General features: G+C 38.0%; 1 protein-coding gene across 4 annotated transcripts in view; it reads right to left on the bottom strand.

Annotated features, from left to right (window-relative positions):
* The window catches only part of RASAL2 (RAS protein activator like 2), a 408084-nt gene extending 387566 nt beyond the window's left edge, over window positions 1–20518 (bottom strand). For 3 of the 4 annotated variants that reach the window (XM_068541303.1, XM_068541305.1, XM_068541306.1), the window contains exon 1: window positions 19601–20518. In XM_068541303.1, coding sequence (XP_068397404.1) covers window positions 19601–19802 — 202 coding nt within the window. In that variant the 5' untranslated portion in view covers window positions 19803–20518. The remainder of the gene's footprint in view (window positions 1–19600) is intronic. The other variant, XM_068541304.1, reaches the window with a different exon arrangement.
* Window positions 20519–21320: the final 802 nt, after the last annotated feature.

Below are 21320 nucleotides of genomic sequence, written 5' to 3'. Positions count from 1 at the left end.
GAGGGAGGAGATATGGGGATATATGTATAGCTGATTCACTTTGTTATAAAGCAGAAACTAACACACCATTGTAAAGCAATTATACTCCAATAAAGATGTTTAAAAAAAAATAAAAAATAAACACAATCTTAAAGATTAAAAAAAAAAAAAAAAAAAAAAAGAATCCGCCTGCCAATGCAGGGAACACAGGTTCGAGCCCTGGTCCAGGAAGATCCCACATGCTACGGAGCAACTAAGCCCATGTGCCACAACTACTGAGCCTGCGCTCTAGAGCCCGTGAGCCACAACTACTGAAGCCCGTGTGCCTAGGGCCCATGTTCTGCAACAAGAGAAGCCACCACAGTGAGAAGCCCGCGCACCACAACGAAGAGTAGCCCCCGCTCACCGCCACTAGAGAAAGCCCACACAGCAACGAAGACCCAATGCAGCCAAAAAAAACAAACAAACCTGACAGAACTGCAGAGAAAATTAGACAAATCCACAATTATACCAAAGACTTCAACAAATCTGTCAATAATTGATAGCAAATCAAGAAGAATACAGAAGATTTGCACAACACTATTAACCAACTAGACCTAATAGATATTTATAAAACACTCCACTCCACGACAGCAAAATACACATTTAAGTGTATACTATATTCTGGGCCATAAAACAAGTCTCAGTTAATGTAAAAGGATTCAAATCATACAAAGTATATCCTGACCACAAATTAGAAATTAGTAACAAAAAGATACCTGGAAAATCCTCAAATATTTGGAAACTATATGAACTTCTATAAGCCCATGAGTCAAAGATGATACCAAAGGAAAAATGAAAAATTATTTTGAACTAAATGAAACATCCCACATGTGTGGGAATGGAACTAATGCGGTACTTAGAGGAACATTTACAGCATGGAAATGCCTTTATTAGAAAAGAAGAAAAGTTGCAAATCAATGGCCTCAGCTTCTACATTAAGAAACTAGCAAAGGGATAACAAATGAAACCCAAAGTAGACAGAAGAAAGGAAATAATAAAGATCAGAACAGAAATCAGTAAAATTTGCAAGAAAGAAGAAAAAATAGAAAAAAGACAATGAAACCAAAAGCTGTTTCTTAGACCAATAAATTTGATAAACTTAAACCTACCAGACTGATGGAGGATAAAATAGGGAAGACACAAATTTACAATATCAGGAATGAGAGAGGTAACATCATTAAAGATTCTGAAGTCATTAAAAGGATAAGGAAATATCATAAGCAATTTTATTCTGATAAATTCGACAACTTAGACAAAATGGACATAATCCTTCAAAGACACAAACAACAAAAGTTCATCAAGAAGAAATGAATAACCTAAATGACCTTATATTTATTAAAGAAATTGAATTTGAAGTGAAAAAAATCTTCCCACAAAGAAAAGTCCAGGTCCAGATGGCTGCTCTGATGAATTGTACCAAAAGTACAAAGACGAAATAATACCAATTCTACACAAACTCTTCCAGAAAATCAAAAAAGAAATAAATACTTTACAACACATACTGTGATGTCAGCACATTCTAAAACCTAAGCCAGAGAAACAACACAAGAAAACTACACACCAATATTCCTCCAAGAATATAGATACAAAATTCTTTAACATAATTTTAGCAAATTGAATCAAACAAATCATGCAACATATAAAAAGATAATAATACATCAAGATCAAGTAGGGTTTATGCAAGAACGGCAAGTTGGTTTAAGGCTCAAAAATCAGTGTAATTAGGGAATTCTCTGGCAGTCCAGTGGTTAGGACTTGGTGCTTTCACTTGTGGTGGCCCAGGTTCAATTCCTGGTCAGGGAACTAAGATCCCACAAGTCTCACAGCCAGAAAAAAAAAAAAAAAAAACATTGTAATTAATATTAATAGACTAAAAAAGAAAAACTATATGATCATCTCAATAGATGCAGACAATGCATTTGACAACATCCGTTCCTGACTGAAAAAACCTATCAAGAATAGGAATAGAAAGGGATGTCTTAAAATTGGTAAGGGGCATATATGAAAACACAAACAAACTTAAAGCTAACACCACACTTAAATAGTAAAAGACTGAAAGCTTTCCTTTTAAGATCAGGAAGGCAAGGATGTCTGCTCTCACCACTTCTATTAAACATTATCCTGGAGGTTCTAGCCAGTGTAATCAGGCAAGGAAAGCTAACAAAAGGCATCCTGATCCGAAAAGAAGTAACATTCTTTATTTGCAGACATTATATATGATCCTCTGTATAAAAAAGCTAATAGAATCTATAAAATACCCACTAGAAATAACAAGTGAATTTAGCAAGGCTGCAGGATAAAAGACAAAAATGCAAAAATCTATTATAGTTCTATATACTAGCAACAAATAATTAGAAACTAATTTTTTTTAATATACTATCTACAACATCATCAAAAATTGTAATATACTTAGGGGTAAATCTAACAAAAGATGTGCAAGACCTGTACACTGAAGGCTTTGTAGAGAGAAATTTTAAAAGACAAAATACAGAGAGATGTACTGTTATTAATATTATTAAAATATTAATTCTCCCCAAATTGATCTACAGATTCAACACAACAACAATCAAAATCCCAGCAGGCTTTCTGTATAAATTGACAAGCTGAGTCTAAAATTCATTCAGGCATGGAAGTGATCTAGAATAGCTTAAATAACTTCGAAAAAAGAAAAACAAAGTTAGAGGATTTATACCTGACTTCAAAACTTACTAGAAATCTATAGTAATCAAAATAGTACGCTTGTGAATCAGGATAGACAGTAGAAAGACAGAATATACCAAAGACCAGATGTAGACCCCCATGTATATTTGATTTTCAACAAAGGTACAAAAGCATTTGAGTGCAGAAAAAAACAGTCTTTTCAACAAATGGTGCAGGAACAATTAGATATCCATATTTTTAAAAGTTAGTGTCATGGACATATATACAGTGTCATGGACATATATACACTACCAAATGTAAAATAGATAGCTAGTGGGAAGCAGCCGCATAGCACAGGGAGATCAGCTCGGTGCTTTGTGACCACCTAGAGGGGTGGGATGGGGAGGGTGGGAGGGAGGGAGATGCAAGAGGGAAGAGATATGGGAACATATTGTATATGTATAACTGATTCACTTTGTTATAAAGCAGAAGCTAACACACCATTGTAAGGCAATTATACTTCAATAAAGATGTTTAAAAAAAAAAAAGAGAATGTATCTAGCAATAATAATAATAATAATAATAATAAAACATAGCTAAGTTCAAAAAAAAAAAAAGAATGTTTAAAAAAAAAAAAAGTAAATCTCAATCCTTATTTTGCACTATAGACAAAAATAAAATCAAAATGGATCACAGACCTGAAATTATAAAACTTTTAGAAGAAAACACAGGAGAAAATCTTTACAACCTTGGACTAGACAAAAATTTCTTAAGTAAAATATGAAAAGCACAATCCACAAAAGGAAAAGAAAATATTCATCAAAATTAAGAACTACTATTCTTTGAAGACAGTGTTAAGAGTATGATTAGGTAAGTCACAGAATGGGAAAAAACAACTGCAAATCACATATCTGATTAATGACTTGTATCCAGAATACACAAACAACTTATATAAACTCAATAAGACACACCCAATCTATTTTTTTACTGAAGTATAGTTGATTTAAAAGTTGTGTTAATTTCTGCTATACAGCAAAGTGACTCAGTTATACATATATATATTCTTTTTTATATTCTTTTCCATTATGGTTTATTCCAGGACATTGAATACAGTTCCCTATGCTATACAGTAGGACCTGTTGCCCACTGACAAACCCAATTTAAAAATGGACAAAAGATTTGATTTGACATTTCACTAAAGAAGATAGATGAATGTCTGATAAGCATACGAAAAGATGCTCAACATTACTAGTCATCGGAAAAATGCAAATTAAGACCACTTTGGATATTGCTACACATCTCCTACAAGGGCTTAAATTAAAAAGACTGACCATACCAAGTGTTGGTAAGGCAGTAAAACTGGAACTGTCATATCCTGCTGGTGGTAAAATGACACAAGCACTTAGGACAACAGTTTGGCAATTTCTTAAAATGTTAAACATAAACCTACCATATGACCCAGTCATTCTACTCTTAGGTATCTGCCCAAGAGAAATAAAAGCATATATTTATACAAAGACTTGAACGCAAATGTTCACAGAAGCTTTATTTGTCATAGCCAAAAAACTGGAAACAACCCAAATGTTCAACAAAAGGTGAACTGATAAATAATTATGGAATATCTACTCAGTGGCGTACTATTAGGTAATACAAATGAATTAACTGTTGATACATGCCACAACATGGATGAATCCCAAAATGTGCTGAATGAAAGAAGCCAGACTAGAAATAAGTGTATGTTATATGACTTCATTTATATAAAATTCTTGAAAATCCAAACTAACCCATAAAGACAAAAAGCAGTTTAGTGGTTGTCTGATGATGTGGTGGCGGGGATCGGGCAGGAAGATTACAAAGGGATGCAAGGAAACTTTTTAGAGGAAATAGATGTTCATTTTCTTGATTGTGGTGATGGTTTCATAGTTATTTATATATTTCAAAACATATCAAATTACACTTTAAATATGTGTAGTTTGTTGTGTGTCAAATATATTATATCAAATTGGTTTTTTTAAGACGTATGAATTAGATCAGAATGTAACACTATAACTCACTTCCCATTGCTATACTGCCCATAACTCAAAGAATCACAGATTTTGAAGAACTGCAATTCATTAGTAGGAAAGTTAAATTTCAGAACTGATTCACAGTTTGCTGTGTTTAAATCATGCTTTAAGTTTCTGAGTCCTTGAAATACAAACCTTAGGATATGTTTAAACTACAAAGCATATGCCCCATAAAGATAACCAGGTTCAAGAGGAACTAAGATGAAAACAAATCAGGAGCGATGAGAGGCCAGTGTTCCTGGGCTTTTGGAAAAGAACATGTGAATTCTAAAAATATCCTAAAATGTCTCTTATATGGCCAAGTTCTGACCAATGCTTGGGTTTACCTGGCTCTATGAAAGTGGATTCTCTTTTCAGAATTTCTGATATCAAAGGGGAGAGGCACTTGAACTGTAAATCTTAGAATAAAGCTATGCCCCAGATGAATATGATTCATGGTTCTTATGATTGTGTGGTCTCTTAAATTTCAGTATTCTCACTGGCTTGGTCAAACATCAATAATAGGCCGACAAAGGCATTATTGGGGAAAAAAAACTATTTTTATATTTTGTATTACTGCTAAAAATACATAAATTTTAGATCACTAATAGACTTTGTGTAACCTTTTTTAAATATAGAACTATTCACACCACTCACCCACATACAGCTTCCTCATGTTGTCTACAGTTAATAAAACTTGGACAACTCTACGAAGATGTTCAATAACATCATGACATCCAAAGCATATCCAGCACATCAAATGCCATTATTTTATAGTTATGGTGCTGTATAAAACACATAGGTAAACTTCAAGGTTCAAATTAACAAATATCACAGTGAATGCTTTTTATAATAACAGTTTAAGGTTCTTATCTATGAGAAACGAAATTATACAGTAGTTAAGAACACAGACTCAAGATTGAACTGCCTGAGTTCAAATCTCACACTAGCCACTTAACTTGCTCCATAACCTTGGCCAAGCTCCTTTATATCTCTACGCCTCTGATCCCTCATCTATAAAATGAGGCTAATAATAGCATTTACCTCATAGGGTAGTTATGAAGATTAAATAAATTAATAGGCCTAAAGAACCACGAACTGTGCCTGCCTCATGGTAAGCACCCAAGAAGTTTTACATTATTGTTGTTGTTATAGTCATGCTTATGATTGTCACTGTTATTAGAGTTAAGATTACTATATAGGATAATTAACACTTATCACTGATAATTTGAAAAATACAAATATATCTACTAAGAATTAATATAAAAGAAGGATTTGAATAGACATTTCTCAAAAAAAATATACCAATGGCCAATAAGTCCATGAAAAGATGCACAGCACCATTCATCAGGAGGAAAATGAAAATCAAAACCACAATAAGGCTACTTCCCTGGTGGGAATGCAGGGGATGCACGTTCCATCCCTGGTCAGGGAACTGAGATCCCACATGCCGTGGGGCAACTAAGCCCGCACGCCACAACTACTGAGCCCACGTGCCACAACTAGAGAGCCTACATGGCACAACTACTGAGCCCTTGTGCTCTGGAGCCTGCACACCACAACTGGAGAGCCCACGTGCCACAACTACAGAGCCAGAGTGCTCTGGAGCCCAAACACCACAACTAGAGAGAAGTCTGCGCACCGCAACGAAGATCCCACGTGTTGCAACGAAGATCCCACGTGCTGCAACTAAGACCCGACGCAGCCAAATAAATAAAATAATTAATTAAAAAAAAAAAACACAGTGAGATATTACTCCACACTGACTAGGATGGCTTTAATAAAAAAGAAAGGAAAATAACAAGTGTAGGCAAGGATGTGGAGAAATTGTAACCCTGTGCATTGCTGGTAGGAATGTAAAAAGGTGCAGATGTTGTGGAAAAGTGGCAGTTTCTCAAAAGTGGGTATAGATAGTGGTGAGGGTTACACAACTTTGTGAATATATTTAATGTCACTGAATTGTACAGTGAATTGGTTACTCTCTCTAGTATCCTCACTTTTATTCCTTCAGTTCACCAATGAAGAACTCAATACCCATTCTTACCCACATGGCTCCAAAAAAGGCAGAGAAGCTAGGATAAGACATACTGCTAAATTCTAAGAGAACTTAGAAAAGCATAAAAATGCTACTTTGATAACTCATGATAGGGACTTTCCTGGTGGCGCAGTGGTTAAGACTCCATGCTCCCAATGCAGTGGGCCCAGGTTCAATCCCTGGTCAGGGAACTAGATCCCACATGCATGCTGCAACTAAGAGTTCACATGACACAACTAAGAAGCCCTCAAGCCGCAACTAAGGAGCCCGCCTGCTGCAACTAAGACCCAGCACAACCAAATAAATAAATATATTTTTTTAATTTATAAAAAATAGCTTGTGATATATTTTAACACAACTATATTAAACTGGAAACAGTAACTATGAACTTGGATAATAGAGATAGGGTAATTTTTCCCAAAAAAGTACTGGATTGTAACTCAATTCCAATCTTACTCAGATTCCAATATAACTTCACCAAGAATCTTTAAATCACTAACTTTACATGATTACTTCCCAATAAAATGGAGAAAAGACTTATCATTTTTCATAAATTTATTGAAAAAAATACAGGGTATTTTCAGACTGTAGGAAAAAAAGCAACTTTGTAAAAAGGTATCATTTTATAGAATATGCTCACAGGTAAATGGAATAACATTACTGGTTATATAAGCGAAACATTATCATTGCCAGTTAAGCTACAGGCAAAGAAAGATTACCGGCTTCACAAGGTAATACGACTACTTCTCAAGGTATGACAATCAAGATGTACACCAAAAACATAACCTAAAGTGCAAGTAACTAAAAATTTCCTCAAACTGATTTAGGGGGTGCTTGAAAAAGATGACTTAGGACTTTCTGACCTGAATAAAACAACAAGAAATATGGCCATATTAAATCCTCTAGAGAATCTTTCTATTTCAATAGGAATCACCACATACGATACTGTTCTTTCTTAACCATGTTATCAAACAAGATTCAAAAATAAATCTTCATTTCTCTAAAAATGAAAACTACTATAAAGTCTTTATGAAGCCAGAATATACTAAAAGTAGAGTCATTTTTTAGATTTGAACCACGTCTTTTCTTAGTTGGTAGCTACTATGCTGGGCATCTTTTTCAGGTACATTGATACAGGCTAATCACCAACCACTGGGCAAAACTGGCCCATTTCAAAATAGGATCGTGCACTAGAAAGACCTTGGGTTTCCTCACTCTGGGGTATTCTTGAAATCTACAAATACACAGAAAATTGTACAGAGTCAAGCCTAAGGAAATCATGGGAACAAGATACTTATATAGTATATCCTGCCCAAATTTAAATCAAACAAAATCTCCTACAAACTTCCACAATATTAACTGGATACAGGATTCTTCATCTCACTCAAACTGCTCCATGTCACTATTAAAAGTTAAACTACTTTGTTCCTTTCTAAGTGTGCTCCTATTACATGCTAAACAAATGACTAATGGATAAAAGAAAGTTTGGGTATAATTTCAACTATACAGCATTTTGGAAAAGGCAAAACTACAGAGGCAGTAAAAATATCAGTGGTTTCCAGGGGTTAGCGGGGTAGTGGGTAAGAAGAGATGAACAGACAGAGCACAGAGGGTTGTTAAAGCAGTGAAAATACTCTGTATGATCCATAATGGTGGATACATGTCATTTTACATTTGTCCAAACCCACAGAATGTACAACACCAAGAGTAAACCCTAATGTAGACTTTGGGTAAAAATGATGTGTTAATGTAGGTTCATCAACTGTAATAAATGTGCCAGCCTGATTGGGGATGTTGATAATGGGGGAGGCTATGTATGTGTGGGAACTGCGGATATATGGGAAATCTGTTATCTTCCTCTCATTTTGCTGTGAAACTACATCTGCTCTAAAAAAAATTAAGTCCTTAAAAAAAAAAAAAAGAAAATTTGGTTAACTGGTGAATGGTCTATACAAACTATGCTTTTTCAAAACAATTCCTATTCCTGCCCTTTTTTTTGAAGAAAATATTTTAAATTACTTTTGTCATTAATGTTAGTTCTTGTTGCCATTCCTCAAATTTGGCTTTGACATTATAAACTTCCCTAGAACATACCTAAATGAATCCCATGCTAAAAACTCAGCACTAACACAGTGTTAATATAAGGTATACACCTCAGTCATTCATCCAGCTAAAACTAAATGAACCTATATTCAAATCACTGATGTCAATTCCTTCTGATACTCTGAGAAACAAAGAGTAGAAGGAGGACACGATCAGCTTAGATGAAAGCCACCAACTATGTTCTTCTTAGAGTATCTAGAACATTATGTATCTGTGTCAGGTCATTTCAGTTGGAGAGTCTGATGTATAAATAAGGCCATGGTCATGGATTTGACCTTTAGCAGACCAACTGCTTTGACTCTATACTCATGCTCCCCTCATTCACCTGGAAATATGCCATTAATCAAAAGGAGTACCATTGAGGAAAACTCTCAGTTTTATAAACTCAGTCTTATAAACATTATAAACATTAGAACTCTGAGCACATTTAACATGTGCTAAATAACGTTTAAGGCACTACATGAAATCTATGCAAACATACTTCAATATGTTGAAAGTCGCAATACAGAAGTAGGACTTAAAATTATGAGCTGTACTTTCATATACTCGTGGCAAGAACTGCTTTCCAGGAAGGTCACACAAATTTGGCACTAAGTCTCAGGCCTTTAAAAACATACTCTTCTAGGAATTCAGCCTAAGGAAACAGTCAGAAGTTCAAAGACTTATGCACAAAGAGAATCAATAGACTGCTAATATAAAATTTTTGAAAAATATTAATGTTTAAAATAGGATAATGGTTAAATCAGTTATGTTCAATTAGTCATTAACAAATTATATTTTCATATAAGCCTCAGTAATAAAACTGTGTGATACTGGCACATGAACAGACCAACAGAACATAATAGAAAATCTTGAAATAAACCAAATTGTATATGGCAATCTAATGAAGGATAAAGGAGTCATCTTAAATCAGTGGGGAAAAAATTAATTATTCAATAAATGGTGCTAGGATAACTGGAAAGCCATCTTTCTAAAAGTGAAATTGTATCAATACTCATACCTTATGCCAGGATGAATTCTAAATGGATCAAAGATTTAAATGTAAAAATAAAAACAAGAAAGTACTAGACAAACCATTATTATTTTATAACCTCAGAATAGGAAAGGCCATCCTAACTAGGACATAAAACCAAAAAGCCATAAGATTGATACATTCGGGATTTCCTTGGCAGTCCAGTTGTTAAGAATCTGCGCTTCTGGGCTTCCCTGGTGGCACAGTGGTTGAGAATCTGCCTGCCAATGCAGGGGACACGGGTTCGAGCCCTGGTCTGGGAAGATCCCACATGCCGCGGAGCAACTAGGCCCGTGAGCCACAACTGCTGAGCCTGCGCGTCTGGAGCCTGTGCTCCGCAACAAGAGAGGCCGCGATAGTGAGAGGCCCGCGCACAGCGATGAAGAGTGGCCCCCGCTTGCCACAACTAGAGAAAGCCCTCGCACAGAAATGAAGACCCAATGCAACCAAAAATAAATAATAAATAAATAAATAAGTATATATATTAAAAAAATACAATAAAAAAAAAAAAAAAAGAATCTGCGCTTCCACTGCAGGGGCACGGGTTCAATCCCTGGTCAGGGAACTAAGATCCTGCATGCCACACAGTGTGGCAAAAAAAAAAAAAAAGAAGAAGAAGAAGATTGATACATTCAACTGCATAAAAATAATTTCCTCATAGAGGAAAAGAAAAAAGAAAGATAAATGAAAATACCGGCAACTCATGGCAGACAAAGGGCTCTTAATATACTAAGAGTTCCTGCAAATCACTAAGAAAAAGATCCAACAACCCAATAAAAATGGGCAAAAGATATGTACAGTCACAAAAAAGGGTATATTTAAATGGCTCTGTAAGATATTCAATCACACTTAATGTAAGATTTGAAAAATTAAAATTAAACTAAGACTAATTTTTACCTTTTAGATTGTCACATTAAAAATCCTTGATAATTCCCTATGTACGGGGAGATGGGCACTCTCATACCTGGAGAAATATAAATAGGTACAACCCCTAAGAAGAGCAATTTGGGAATAGCTTTCAAAATTACAAATACACCTATCTTTGACCTAGCAATTCCATGAATTTTTGTTATAGATATACACAAGCAAAATGGCTTATATCCAAGATTATTCATGCACTATCACTTGCACCAACAAAATGTGGGGATTGGTTTAATAAATTATGATTCATCCAAGCATCATGCAGCCATAAAAAGAATGAGGAACCACTTTACAAATGGACAGGAAAATATATCCAAGATATATTAATAAGTGTGTGGAAGGGAGATGTGAGGGAGGAATAACACAAGCTGCAGATCAATTCCTATAATGGGTTAACAATTCTGTAAAAAAGGAGAAAAACAATTCTGTAAAAAAGGAGAAAAAAGCATATACACAGTAAAAACTACGATACTATCAATTCAGATACTAAGCAATTAACAACAACTGGCTCCAGACCCCCAGAACACCCAACCAACTTCCTTTGGGGGTTTGTTCCAGTCATTTCATTAATCTCACCAAAAAATGACCCAGCCTTTTTTTTTTTTTTTTGGCCATGCGGGATCTTAGTTCCCTGACCAGGGATTGAACCTGTGACCTCGGCAATGAAAGTGCGGAGTCCTAACCACTGGACCACCAGGGAATTCCCAAACCCTGAATTTTTTTAAACTAAATTTCTTGGATCCCACTCTTGGCAGTTTTTACCTATCTATCTATCTATTTCTATATGCCTGGAATAGGTATGGAAGGATACACAAAAATTTCCAACATTTATTCATTGTGTGGGAGGGAAATGATTGCCTGTCAGATGGCAAGTGAGGGGTGGGGAGGAGGGGTGAGAGAGACCTCATGGCATATCCTTTTATACCTTTTGAATTCTGAAAGAAGGAAATGTATTTCCTATTTTTAAAATTACATTTAAAAATAAAAATATATTTGAAAAAATTTTAAACATTTTCAAAGCCATAAGAAAATATGCTATTAGAAAAAGGCAGGATATAAAATAGATGCAGTATGATACCAAATATGTACAAACAAGTATATCTGTACACAGAAAAAACTGGTAAAATATAATCAAATATTAAAGGAAGAATTATCTCTAAGAGGTGGAATTATAGCTGATTTTAATTTTCTTTGGCTTTTCCTATAATTCAAATTCTTTACATTAAGCATGGATTACATTCATAATTAGGAAAATAGTATTCAATTTTTAATAATATGAATCAGAGAGGTTAGAAATTAAAAGGGAGGTATAAAGTTACTAAGGATTATCCAGGATTCTAAGGATCATAAACGAAACATTCAAATTTCCTCAAAACATCACTCCAATGGCAGAATAAAGAATTTAGGAAAAGATCTAATCTGTCCTCTAATCTGCCTCTTAAGGATCACTATGAGATTATTCTCATCCTCCTACTTTCTGGATGTTTTGACCATTTTTGTTTTCTGTTACCTAGGTAATGGTACTTCCAGCGTTTCCCTTAAAGACTGTGAAACTAACAATCTGGTATTTCTCACTGACCTTCAGCTTTGAAAGGCCATCTCCCTAAGGGAAAGCAGTAAGATCTAGAAGCTATAACAGGAGGCTGAGGAATCTGAGGTTAAGAGTTCTAATCCTGACAAACTGTGGAATTTGTCTCCTATTTTGGGAATAAGCTAAATTTCCTGAGTCAGTTTACTTAATGAGGAAACTTAAAGGATTATTTTGAAAAATATTTAGGACTATCAACTTTTTACACTTTTTAACTCTTCACACTATTCTTCTGAACTTTGTTTTCTTGCCTTACGTTAAATTTTTCCTCTCTAAATTTTCACTCTCCCAAACAGTATCTGCAAGTATTACCAATGTCTTAGACTTAGGAGCGGGGAGGGGATACTTTTAGAAAGCCTACTGTAAATGACACAACATGAACAGAACTTGAGCCAAGTTGAAGACAATTTATGGGGGAATAAGAATGCAATCAGGATCTAAACTGGACCCTTATGAGCAAAGTGGCCACAGACAACTAATTAATGTAACTACACTGAGTAAGGGAGGGTAAAACTCAAGACTCCTAACACCTGAACCCTGCTGATAGAGATAGGAAGATGATAACGTCTATGTCACAGGGCAGAAATGAAGTTTTGTCATGCTTTCAAGGGCTCAATTTTTATTTCTTTTGTTTACCGTGTTCCCTCTAACCCCATTGAGCTGGGCCTCAGGACATCTTTTTTCCCCTACTATTTACATATCATGTACTTCTTGATGGCTGCCTTCCACAAGAAAACCAGCTACATTAAACTTGTAAAAGGTTCTCTACCAACAGGTCTTGAGAAGCACTTGATAGCCTTTGGGAAGAAACAAACATCAGAGAGCAATTATCCCTCTGCCAAGGGCGGAGTGCCCTCAGCACACTTCAAACTCCTCCTCCTGGTTAACAAGACCGAACACCTCTCTAGTTACTTAAAAATTATTCCAATAGGGTGGGACAAGGGAGCAGACAGATGAATTTTTTCTGGATTAACTCAGTCATTAGTTCAATGCTTTTTTGTGGTTCACCTACTTAAAAGGTGATCAAATCACTTTGTGCTACTCAAGAGAGCAACTGCTAAAAACAATTACATAAACCCTCCACTTCAATTTACCTTATCCTTCTTTCTAATAAAACAAAGTGTAAGAAACCACTGCCTCGCTACCATTTCCTCAGTAATCTCAGTAAAGCCTACTTTGTCATATGAATCCCTTTTCTTTTCCTTAGCAAATCAGAAAAATTTATCTCATTCATCATAATAGGACACAACTGTACATCATTTTTTAAAGTGCGTACACTGAATCTTATTATCTGAAGAAGATAAAGGCAATCCTTATAAACAAACTATTCTCAGATAAACAGGGGCATTCTAGAACTTCATATTATTTACATCAGAGAATTTGTACAGATCCTCAATTCCATACCGGCAATGCCCAAACCCAAACAGCTCTGAACACTCTTTTTCCATAACTTCTCTAGCAGTAAAATCTGACCTGCACTGACATCATACTACGTATAGTGTTATACCGTACTTAGCATGAATGTCCATTTGTTTAATTGCAGAAATATTAACATGACTGATGTTGCTCCACACACCACTAGGGGGTTTATATCACTATATGTACCATATTTTCGAGAATCAAAAGTTTTGAATTTTGAAACACTCCAGTCCAAACGGTTTTGGACAAGGGATTGTGGATGTATAGTTTCTATTCTGCAAGAATATTTTCGTTCTTTGAAAATGAAATAGCAATAAACCAACATGATAGAGGGTAGAAAAATACTAAGATGTTGTAAAGGAAATTGTCCACCACCTGTGACATTAGTAGAATACATAATTTAAATGAGATACATAAATTTTCTCCTGAAGGAAAAAAAGGAGGGCTGCTTGAAATCAATATAATTTAAAATAAACAGTATATACCTAGGCCTTCTTGGAAGTTCTCTTTAATTTCAGTGGAGAACTGTCTACTCCTACTGTGTATAAAATGTATTGGAGATTATGGGAAAATGATGTGTCAACACTCAAAGTCAATGCCCCATCATCCTTCAATATTTTTTTTTAAACGAATGGCCTTAAATATTTTTTTTTTATATTTTTTTTAATATTTATTTATTTATCTGGCTGTGCTGGGTCTTAGTTGCTGCATGCGGGATCTTTAGCTGCGGAGAGCAGGGTCTAGTTCCCTGACCAGGGATTGGACCTGGGTCCCCTGCATTGAGAGCCTGAAGCCTTAGCCACTGGACCACCAGGGAAGTCCCCACCCTTGAGTACTGAACTCAAGCTTAAGATCCCAAGGATTCCTAAAACATTAATACTCATTTGTAAAAGTTCAATTAATAGTATTTGAGGAAATTAAAACACTTAAGTAACATGAACATGTTTTGGGATATACTCAATACATAGTCACTGATTTTCTTCTGGCAATCAATTAGCTAGAGCACATAAAACTTTTAGTCTTGGTTGAGCAATTTCATTTATCTACATGTTACCACAAAACAGGAGTCATGGGGTGCATATGTAAGACGTGTAAGAATGAGTGATCTGCGGCACTTCCCTGGTGACACAGTGGTTAAGAATCTGCCTGCCAATGCAGGGGACATGGGTTCAAGCCCTGGTCTGGGAAGATCCCACATGCCACGGAGCAACTAAGCCCGTGTGCCACAACTACTGAGCCTGCACTCTAGAGCCTCCGAGCCACAACTACTGAAGACCGCGTGCTACAACTGCTGAAGCCCGCACGCCTAGAGCCCGTGCTCCGCAACAGGAAAAGCCGCCGCAATGAGAAGCCCGCACACCACAACGAAGAGTAGCCCCCATTCGCCGCAACTAGAGAAAGCCCGTGTGCAGTAACGAAGACCCAATGCAGCCAAAAATAAAATTAATTAATTTAAAAAATAATAATAAGTATTTAAAAAAAAAAAAGAATGAGTGAGCTGCTGAGAATATTCAAGATGAATTATGCTAAGAACATTCTGTATAAGGCCAGCGAGTTAGTCATAACTAATTCATACTGGACCAAAATAAAATAACTTCCTGGACTTGTTACTGGTTGCAACATTTTAAGTAAACATAGAAACATGTTCTCTAAAAATGCAATAAAATATACTTTTTTAAATTAAATCATCCTTTGTTTTAATTTATGAAGTATAAGCAATATTACTTACTACAAGCAGGTAAGACTTCTGCCCCCATCAACTCATATCCAGTTCATGAGAAATTCTTACCAAATTCCCATTGCCATATTTCTAGAATTATATTATATTTGATGCAGAATGATTAATTCCCTTTTTCTTCTGCTTGCTGAAATAGTACCAGCCTTTAGAAATTTTCCAGGAGATCCCTATCAATCATTAATAAACAATTAGCTATATATTAGCTTAATGGTAGGCAATAATGTTGATGTTATTTTATTAACTGAATATTTTAGATAAGTCCTGCCCATACTATTAAAATTAAAAACAATATGGTTTCTTGGTGATCACTTCATCATGAGAACTATATTTCCCCTCTAGCTATTTAAACGCACATCTGTGCATACACTTGCAGATCTGTTGTACTGATGGGTGCAGAGCTCCAATGCGGGCACTGCTGGAGATTGGTATCTTTAATTTCCCCCAAATAGTGCCCTTCACTCACCATCCATTCATGGTAAAGTAGTTAATTTTAACGTCCTCATTGTTTACCAGAAAGCAGAGACAGTGAGGCTGGCTTTGCCGCTCCCGTTTCCTTTTGCTGGGCTGCTGAGCTTTTTCAGCCAATTGACTTCACTTTGAGGCTATAAATATCTGAAAAATGTTCTGCATTTGATGCTCTTGGATTCTGCATCCATATTTAGCTGTTTGTGGCATGCCTTTGTTTAAGCTACTCTATCACCCATACAGTCAGTCAGGTTGAGATCTAGATGGTCAAAGGACAGATGGATCAACATTCAGTACACACTGACTTACCATGGGGGAGGCATCAATCTGCTAGACACTGTGACAATGAAGGGAGTGGCAAGATAGGAATACAGAGATAAACAAGACAGACAGATTCCCTGGTGTCAAAAATATTATAGTCTTGACGGGCATGGGCACAACTTATAATAATATTGGAATAAAACAAATGAAACATTTTACAACTAAAAGAAAATGAAGAATAGCACAGCATAACTATTTTCTCTTGGCTGTGTCTGAAAAATGTGCATTTGTTTGTGTTCTAAATATAGGTCTACATATTATAAAGCTCTGGACATATTCCAAAAAGTTTGCAATCATGACGATACAAAAAACTCTGAATATAGGTATAACCCACCAAAGAGCCAGACCTATCAGTAGCAAACTCAAAACAGTGTCCAGTCTTCAAATTTTGTGAGGCAAACTAATAAAATATTGTTTCCAAAAGTTTCTGTAAGTAAATAAATAAAATAAAAGTTTCTGTTAAGATATTTGGGGAGAGGGGTTACTTCTGTTCTTGTTGTTGTTTGTTTGCATACTGATTTCAAACGTTAAGTATATTGAAGAGGATATAAACCATAGCCAGAAGCCAGAAGCACTTAATACAGCTCCTTACTTTGCATCCTATCTTTAAAACCCACAGGTCTATTCTAGGTTAGGTCTCAAAACTGAATGAGCTAGATCTGAGATCCCCATCCCCACCTTCCTATCTTGTGAAAACATTCCAAACAAATATACATCTGCCCTCAACATTCCTTCTTTCAAAACTCAGTTCATTGACCTTTTGATAAAAGTGCTCCCCAGAATCCTGATAGTCATGATTTAAATGTATTAAAGGCTTGCTTGATGCCTGGCCCCAAGAGTCAGGGTGGAATTGGGAGGCAAAGTTGTAGGTTAAATAATAGGGTAGGCCATAGAATCAGAAAACTCTAAAACTAAAATGTACCATAGATACAATTACTCCAGATTCCACATTTTATGTAGAAACCTAGACCCACGGACTTAAAATTACTTGCCCAAAGTTAAACAACAATTTGTGGCAAGGCCAGAATGAAAACCCAGGTTCTCAATCCCCAGTTGCATGCTCTAGACTAGTTTCTGGATTTCTTTAAGAAACATTCGAGTACACTCATCAAAGTCTCTTTCAATTGTGTAAAAGAACCTTGATGTTCCAAAACAATCAGGATTTTGAACACACAAAACAAATAAACAAGAAAACCAAAACGAACTCCCTTCCAAATTGATTTTCTACATTCTATTTTTTTTACTTCAAAGCTTTTCAAAGAGCTATACAACAGGCAACTTAAAAACTAGCTAAGGACATAGAAAAGCCAAGTCATTCAGATAGTTTTGGAATATTTACATCAAACTAAAGACAATAAAGTAGTACCCAAGATGAGCTGCCTTAGAGGAAGGAAAGTAGCAGTACTGAACAGTAAATAAAAACTTCTGGTTAATTGATAGGGAAGACAAAAAAGTTACAATGCAGTAGAAAGTCTGCAAATTGGCTTTGAAATGCACACTATATATGTGTGTGTGAGAGAGAATATACATATATATTTAAGAATATACACACAAACCTAGCCCTAGGAATGGACTACAAAAACAAGCACATAGTTTTATGGGTTATATGCAAAGAAGGTAGTTAACACTAGGTCTAGAAAATCCAGACAGAATAGTTTGACACTGAAATACTGAATTGTCATATATACATATTCTTGCAGTAACAAGGCCCTATCTCTAACTTCATATAAAAAACAATATGCAAAAGAAGTGTATAAGGACAGGAAGGATAGAATAGGAAAAAGTTGTAACCACAATATACTCTAATTCAAGCTCAATTTCAGATTCTCGCCAACCTTTGTTATAAACCATCGGCTAAGTAGGAACAGCAGGTGGGTGGAAAAATCAGGGACTAAAGTTTTTAATCTGCTGAGAATGAACAGGGTGACCTTGCATCATCTCCCACTTCTTTGCTTTAATTCTTTCAGTTAATTAAAACAACATCAAGAAACATTTATAAACATCCAGCAAAATAGAAAGTGCTACATACATAAATTCTTATGAATTGGTTATAAAAATTGATGGATTTTTAGAACTAGAAGGACCATTACGAGATTATTTAATCCAATTCACTCATTTTACAGAAGAGGAATGAGATGTCAAAAAAGTGACCTGCTCTGCTCCAAATCACATAGCCATTTAGTGGCAGAACTGAGACAAAAATTCAGATCTCTGGACTCCCAGTTCTATGATCTTTCTGATGGTGATAAGACTTAAAGTCTTGAAATCAACTGAACTATCCAGGAAGACAACTTCAAGGTCACAGTCACTCTTGAATACTAAACACATACCCTGTTCAGGATGAAAAAACAAAAAACATAACGTACTTGATCACTAACAGGCTTAGATGCACATGACTGCAGGATAACATCTTAACATTGTGTTGATCTCAGGTGCTTCAAATTTGCCATCTTATACTCAGCCACATTACTAATGTCTTTTATAGTCCTGTGAGATAAGTGATAAACACCTTGACGTTTCAATATTTTGGAAAGCCACAGCTCAGTCCTGAATGCCAGGCTATAAATCCTTGGGCTATGGGTTTTCAAAACCAGCATGGTTTTAATGCTGCCACAAGGCTCGCCCTCATAGAATCTCATCATTCAGTTTTAATTAAAGAGGTGGTTACTAGGAATGCAGAAAGGGAAAGTTTTAGTGTGTTCATCACTTTTTAACTTGCTGAGTAGCAACCCAGTCACTTTACAAAGAGCACCAGAAACAATGGTGCAATCTGAAACAATCCACACCCCTTGGACTAAGTGCTTGCCTTTGGAGAGTGAGGTTCAGAAAGAGGTTATAGAATTAGACTGTTCCCACCAAATAAATGCTTCTGATTTTTACTTTATTATCTTAACCTCTGCTAAGCTTTTTCATAATATCTTAGTTTGCAGCCTTGCCTCACTCCAGAGAAAGCAATGAAACGCCATTCATTTGATTTCACGGTGTGTTCTTCTTGAAGATCAGCTGACACTTCTCTTGAAGTCACCACCTGAGAATTAAGTCTGCATATCCCAACTCCACCTTAAATCTACTGCAGGTACCTTAAAAGGTCCAAAGACCATACTGAGTCACATCTCTCTCCTCAAGTACTAGTCTGGAGAAACTTGTCAGAAATGCACCCCAGAACCAAAAGGGATGTGGGAAACGGACCCAGGATGGATGGGGACTGAGAACAGGACTGAGACCAGGGAATGAATTTCAGCCTGAGCAAAGATACGAAACATCAGCCTCTAAGACGGCCTTTGGTCCTTACCGTACACCCGGACCCAGCTCTGTTGCTGGCACACGGACTCCAGAAGGATCCGATCCAACATGCCACCGGCCACGGCCCCACTGACCGGGACAACAGCGTCCAGCTCCTCCGGGGGGAGCGGCGAGTCGGACTCCAGTCCCGGGAACATCTCCGGCCAGGAGAGCGCCTCCGCGGCTCCTCCGCACGATAGGGAGAGCTCCATGGTGCCCCTGAGGGACAAGGCGGCGGCGGCGGCGGCGGGGCGGGCGCGCGGCTCCGCGCCCTGCCTGCGGGAAGGGGAGGAGGAGAGCGCAGCAGCGGGGGCAAGGACTCGAGCAGCAGCCGGCGCGGACGCGGCTCACCTCCTTCCCCGCCGCCCACTGCCCGCGGCTCGGGCGCTGCTGCCCACCTGCAGCCGGCGGGCGGGACCCAGCCCGGGAGGCGGATCCAGCGTGGCCCTGGGTGGGGGTGGGTCTGGGCTCAGGTATGGGTCCCTCCCGGGAGGGGACGTGGAAGGACCCGGGAGGGGCGGATTGCCCGCCCGCCCCCTCGGAGCCGCCTTTCTGTGCCCCAGCCGGCGTCACCCGCGGGCCGATCGGGCCGGGGCTGGGGATGGAGTGGGGCCAGGCAGGGCTGGGCTGGGGGCGTCGCCGCCAGGGGCCGCCCCCTTTGACCTGCTCCCGCCGCCGCCGCAGCCGCCGCCGCCTCAGGGGCTCCGAGTGTCCACTCCCTCACCCCTGGGTGGGCGGGGGAGGGGGGGGGCGGTGGCCCCGGGTTCTCGCCCGCCAGTCCTCAGCACCCACCCCAGGAATGAGCCAGCCCGCCCCTGTAACTCTCAGGCCACGGTTCTCGCCGCTGCTCGGGGTCCGGCTCCGACTCCGCCGCAGATCCCACAAGCCCGGCAGCCGCGGCTGTGGCGGCGGCAGGCGGCATCCCAGGGTGATAGGCCGGAGTAATCGAGGGCCGAGAGCAAAGCCGCGTGTGCAGTAGAGTAATGGAGCGGAGGAGGAACTGCCGCCGAAGGCAGGAAAAATCGGACCCCGAGTTATTCATCCAGCCAGTCCCGCCTACTTTCCAAATACCCTCTCCCCCACCGCCCTGCAGTGCGTTTCCCGGTCTACCAGTCTCCCCAGCTGCTTCTTGAAGTGGAGCCGGCGTGGAGAGGCGGGGTGGAAAAGGGGTGCGGGAAATTTAAAAAGAAAGGAAAAGAGCTTCCCTTTCCCCTCTTCCCACCCTTTTCCTTGTATGTATGCATTTATGTCTTTATTTGTTTGGACCAACATTTCTTTCTCATTGGACGGAGAGATTGGAGATGCTGCTTTATTTTACAGTCACCCTAGGGGAAAAGCTTCCTTCCTTTCCAGAGAGGAGAGTTGGCAGCGGGGTCTGGGATTGTGGGATTGTGTGGGGACCGCGCTCTGCGACCTGTCCGCGCTAAAGCTGGATTTGTCATCGGTTTAGAATAGCATGGTTAAGAAGTGTGGTGTGGATGGATGGACGGGCCTCGCAAGCACACGAAATGCTCAAAAGCCCAGTATTAACCAAACATGTTTCTCTTTTTTTGCCTTTGATCTTTGTGCAATATGTTGGCTTTTTTGCCGAAGTCTCTAATGTCACTTGCGTTTTATTTTTGGTTTATCTGTAGACTGTCTCCCTTGACCTTGGGTTTAATTTTATGCCCACCCAAAGCGATATTCACCAGTTCAGATTTGAGTTGCTGGAAAAGTAATAATTATGATTT

The sequence above is a fragment of the Eschrichtius robustus genome, chromosome 3, assembly GCF_028021215.1.
Source record: "Eschrichtius robustus isolate mEscRob2 chromosome 3, mEscRob2.pri, whole genome shotgun sequence".
Taxonomy (NCBI): domain Eukaryota; kingdom Metazoa; phylum Chordata; class Mammalia; order Artiodactyla; family Eschrichtiidae; genus Eschrichtius; species Eschrichtius robustus.
The sequence above is the reverse complement of the archived record's forward strand: the minus strand, read 5'-3'. Positions and strand labels throughout refer to the sequence as shown.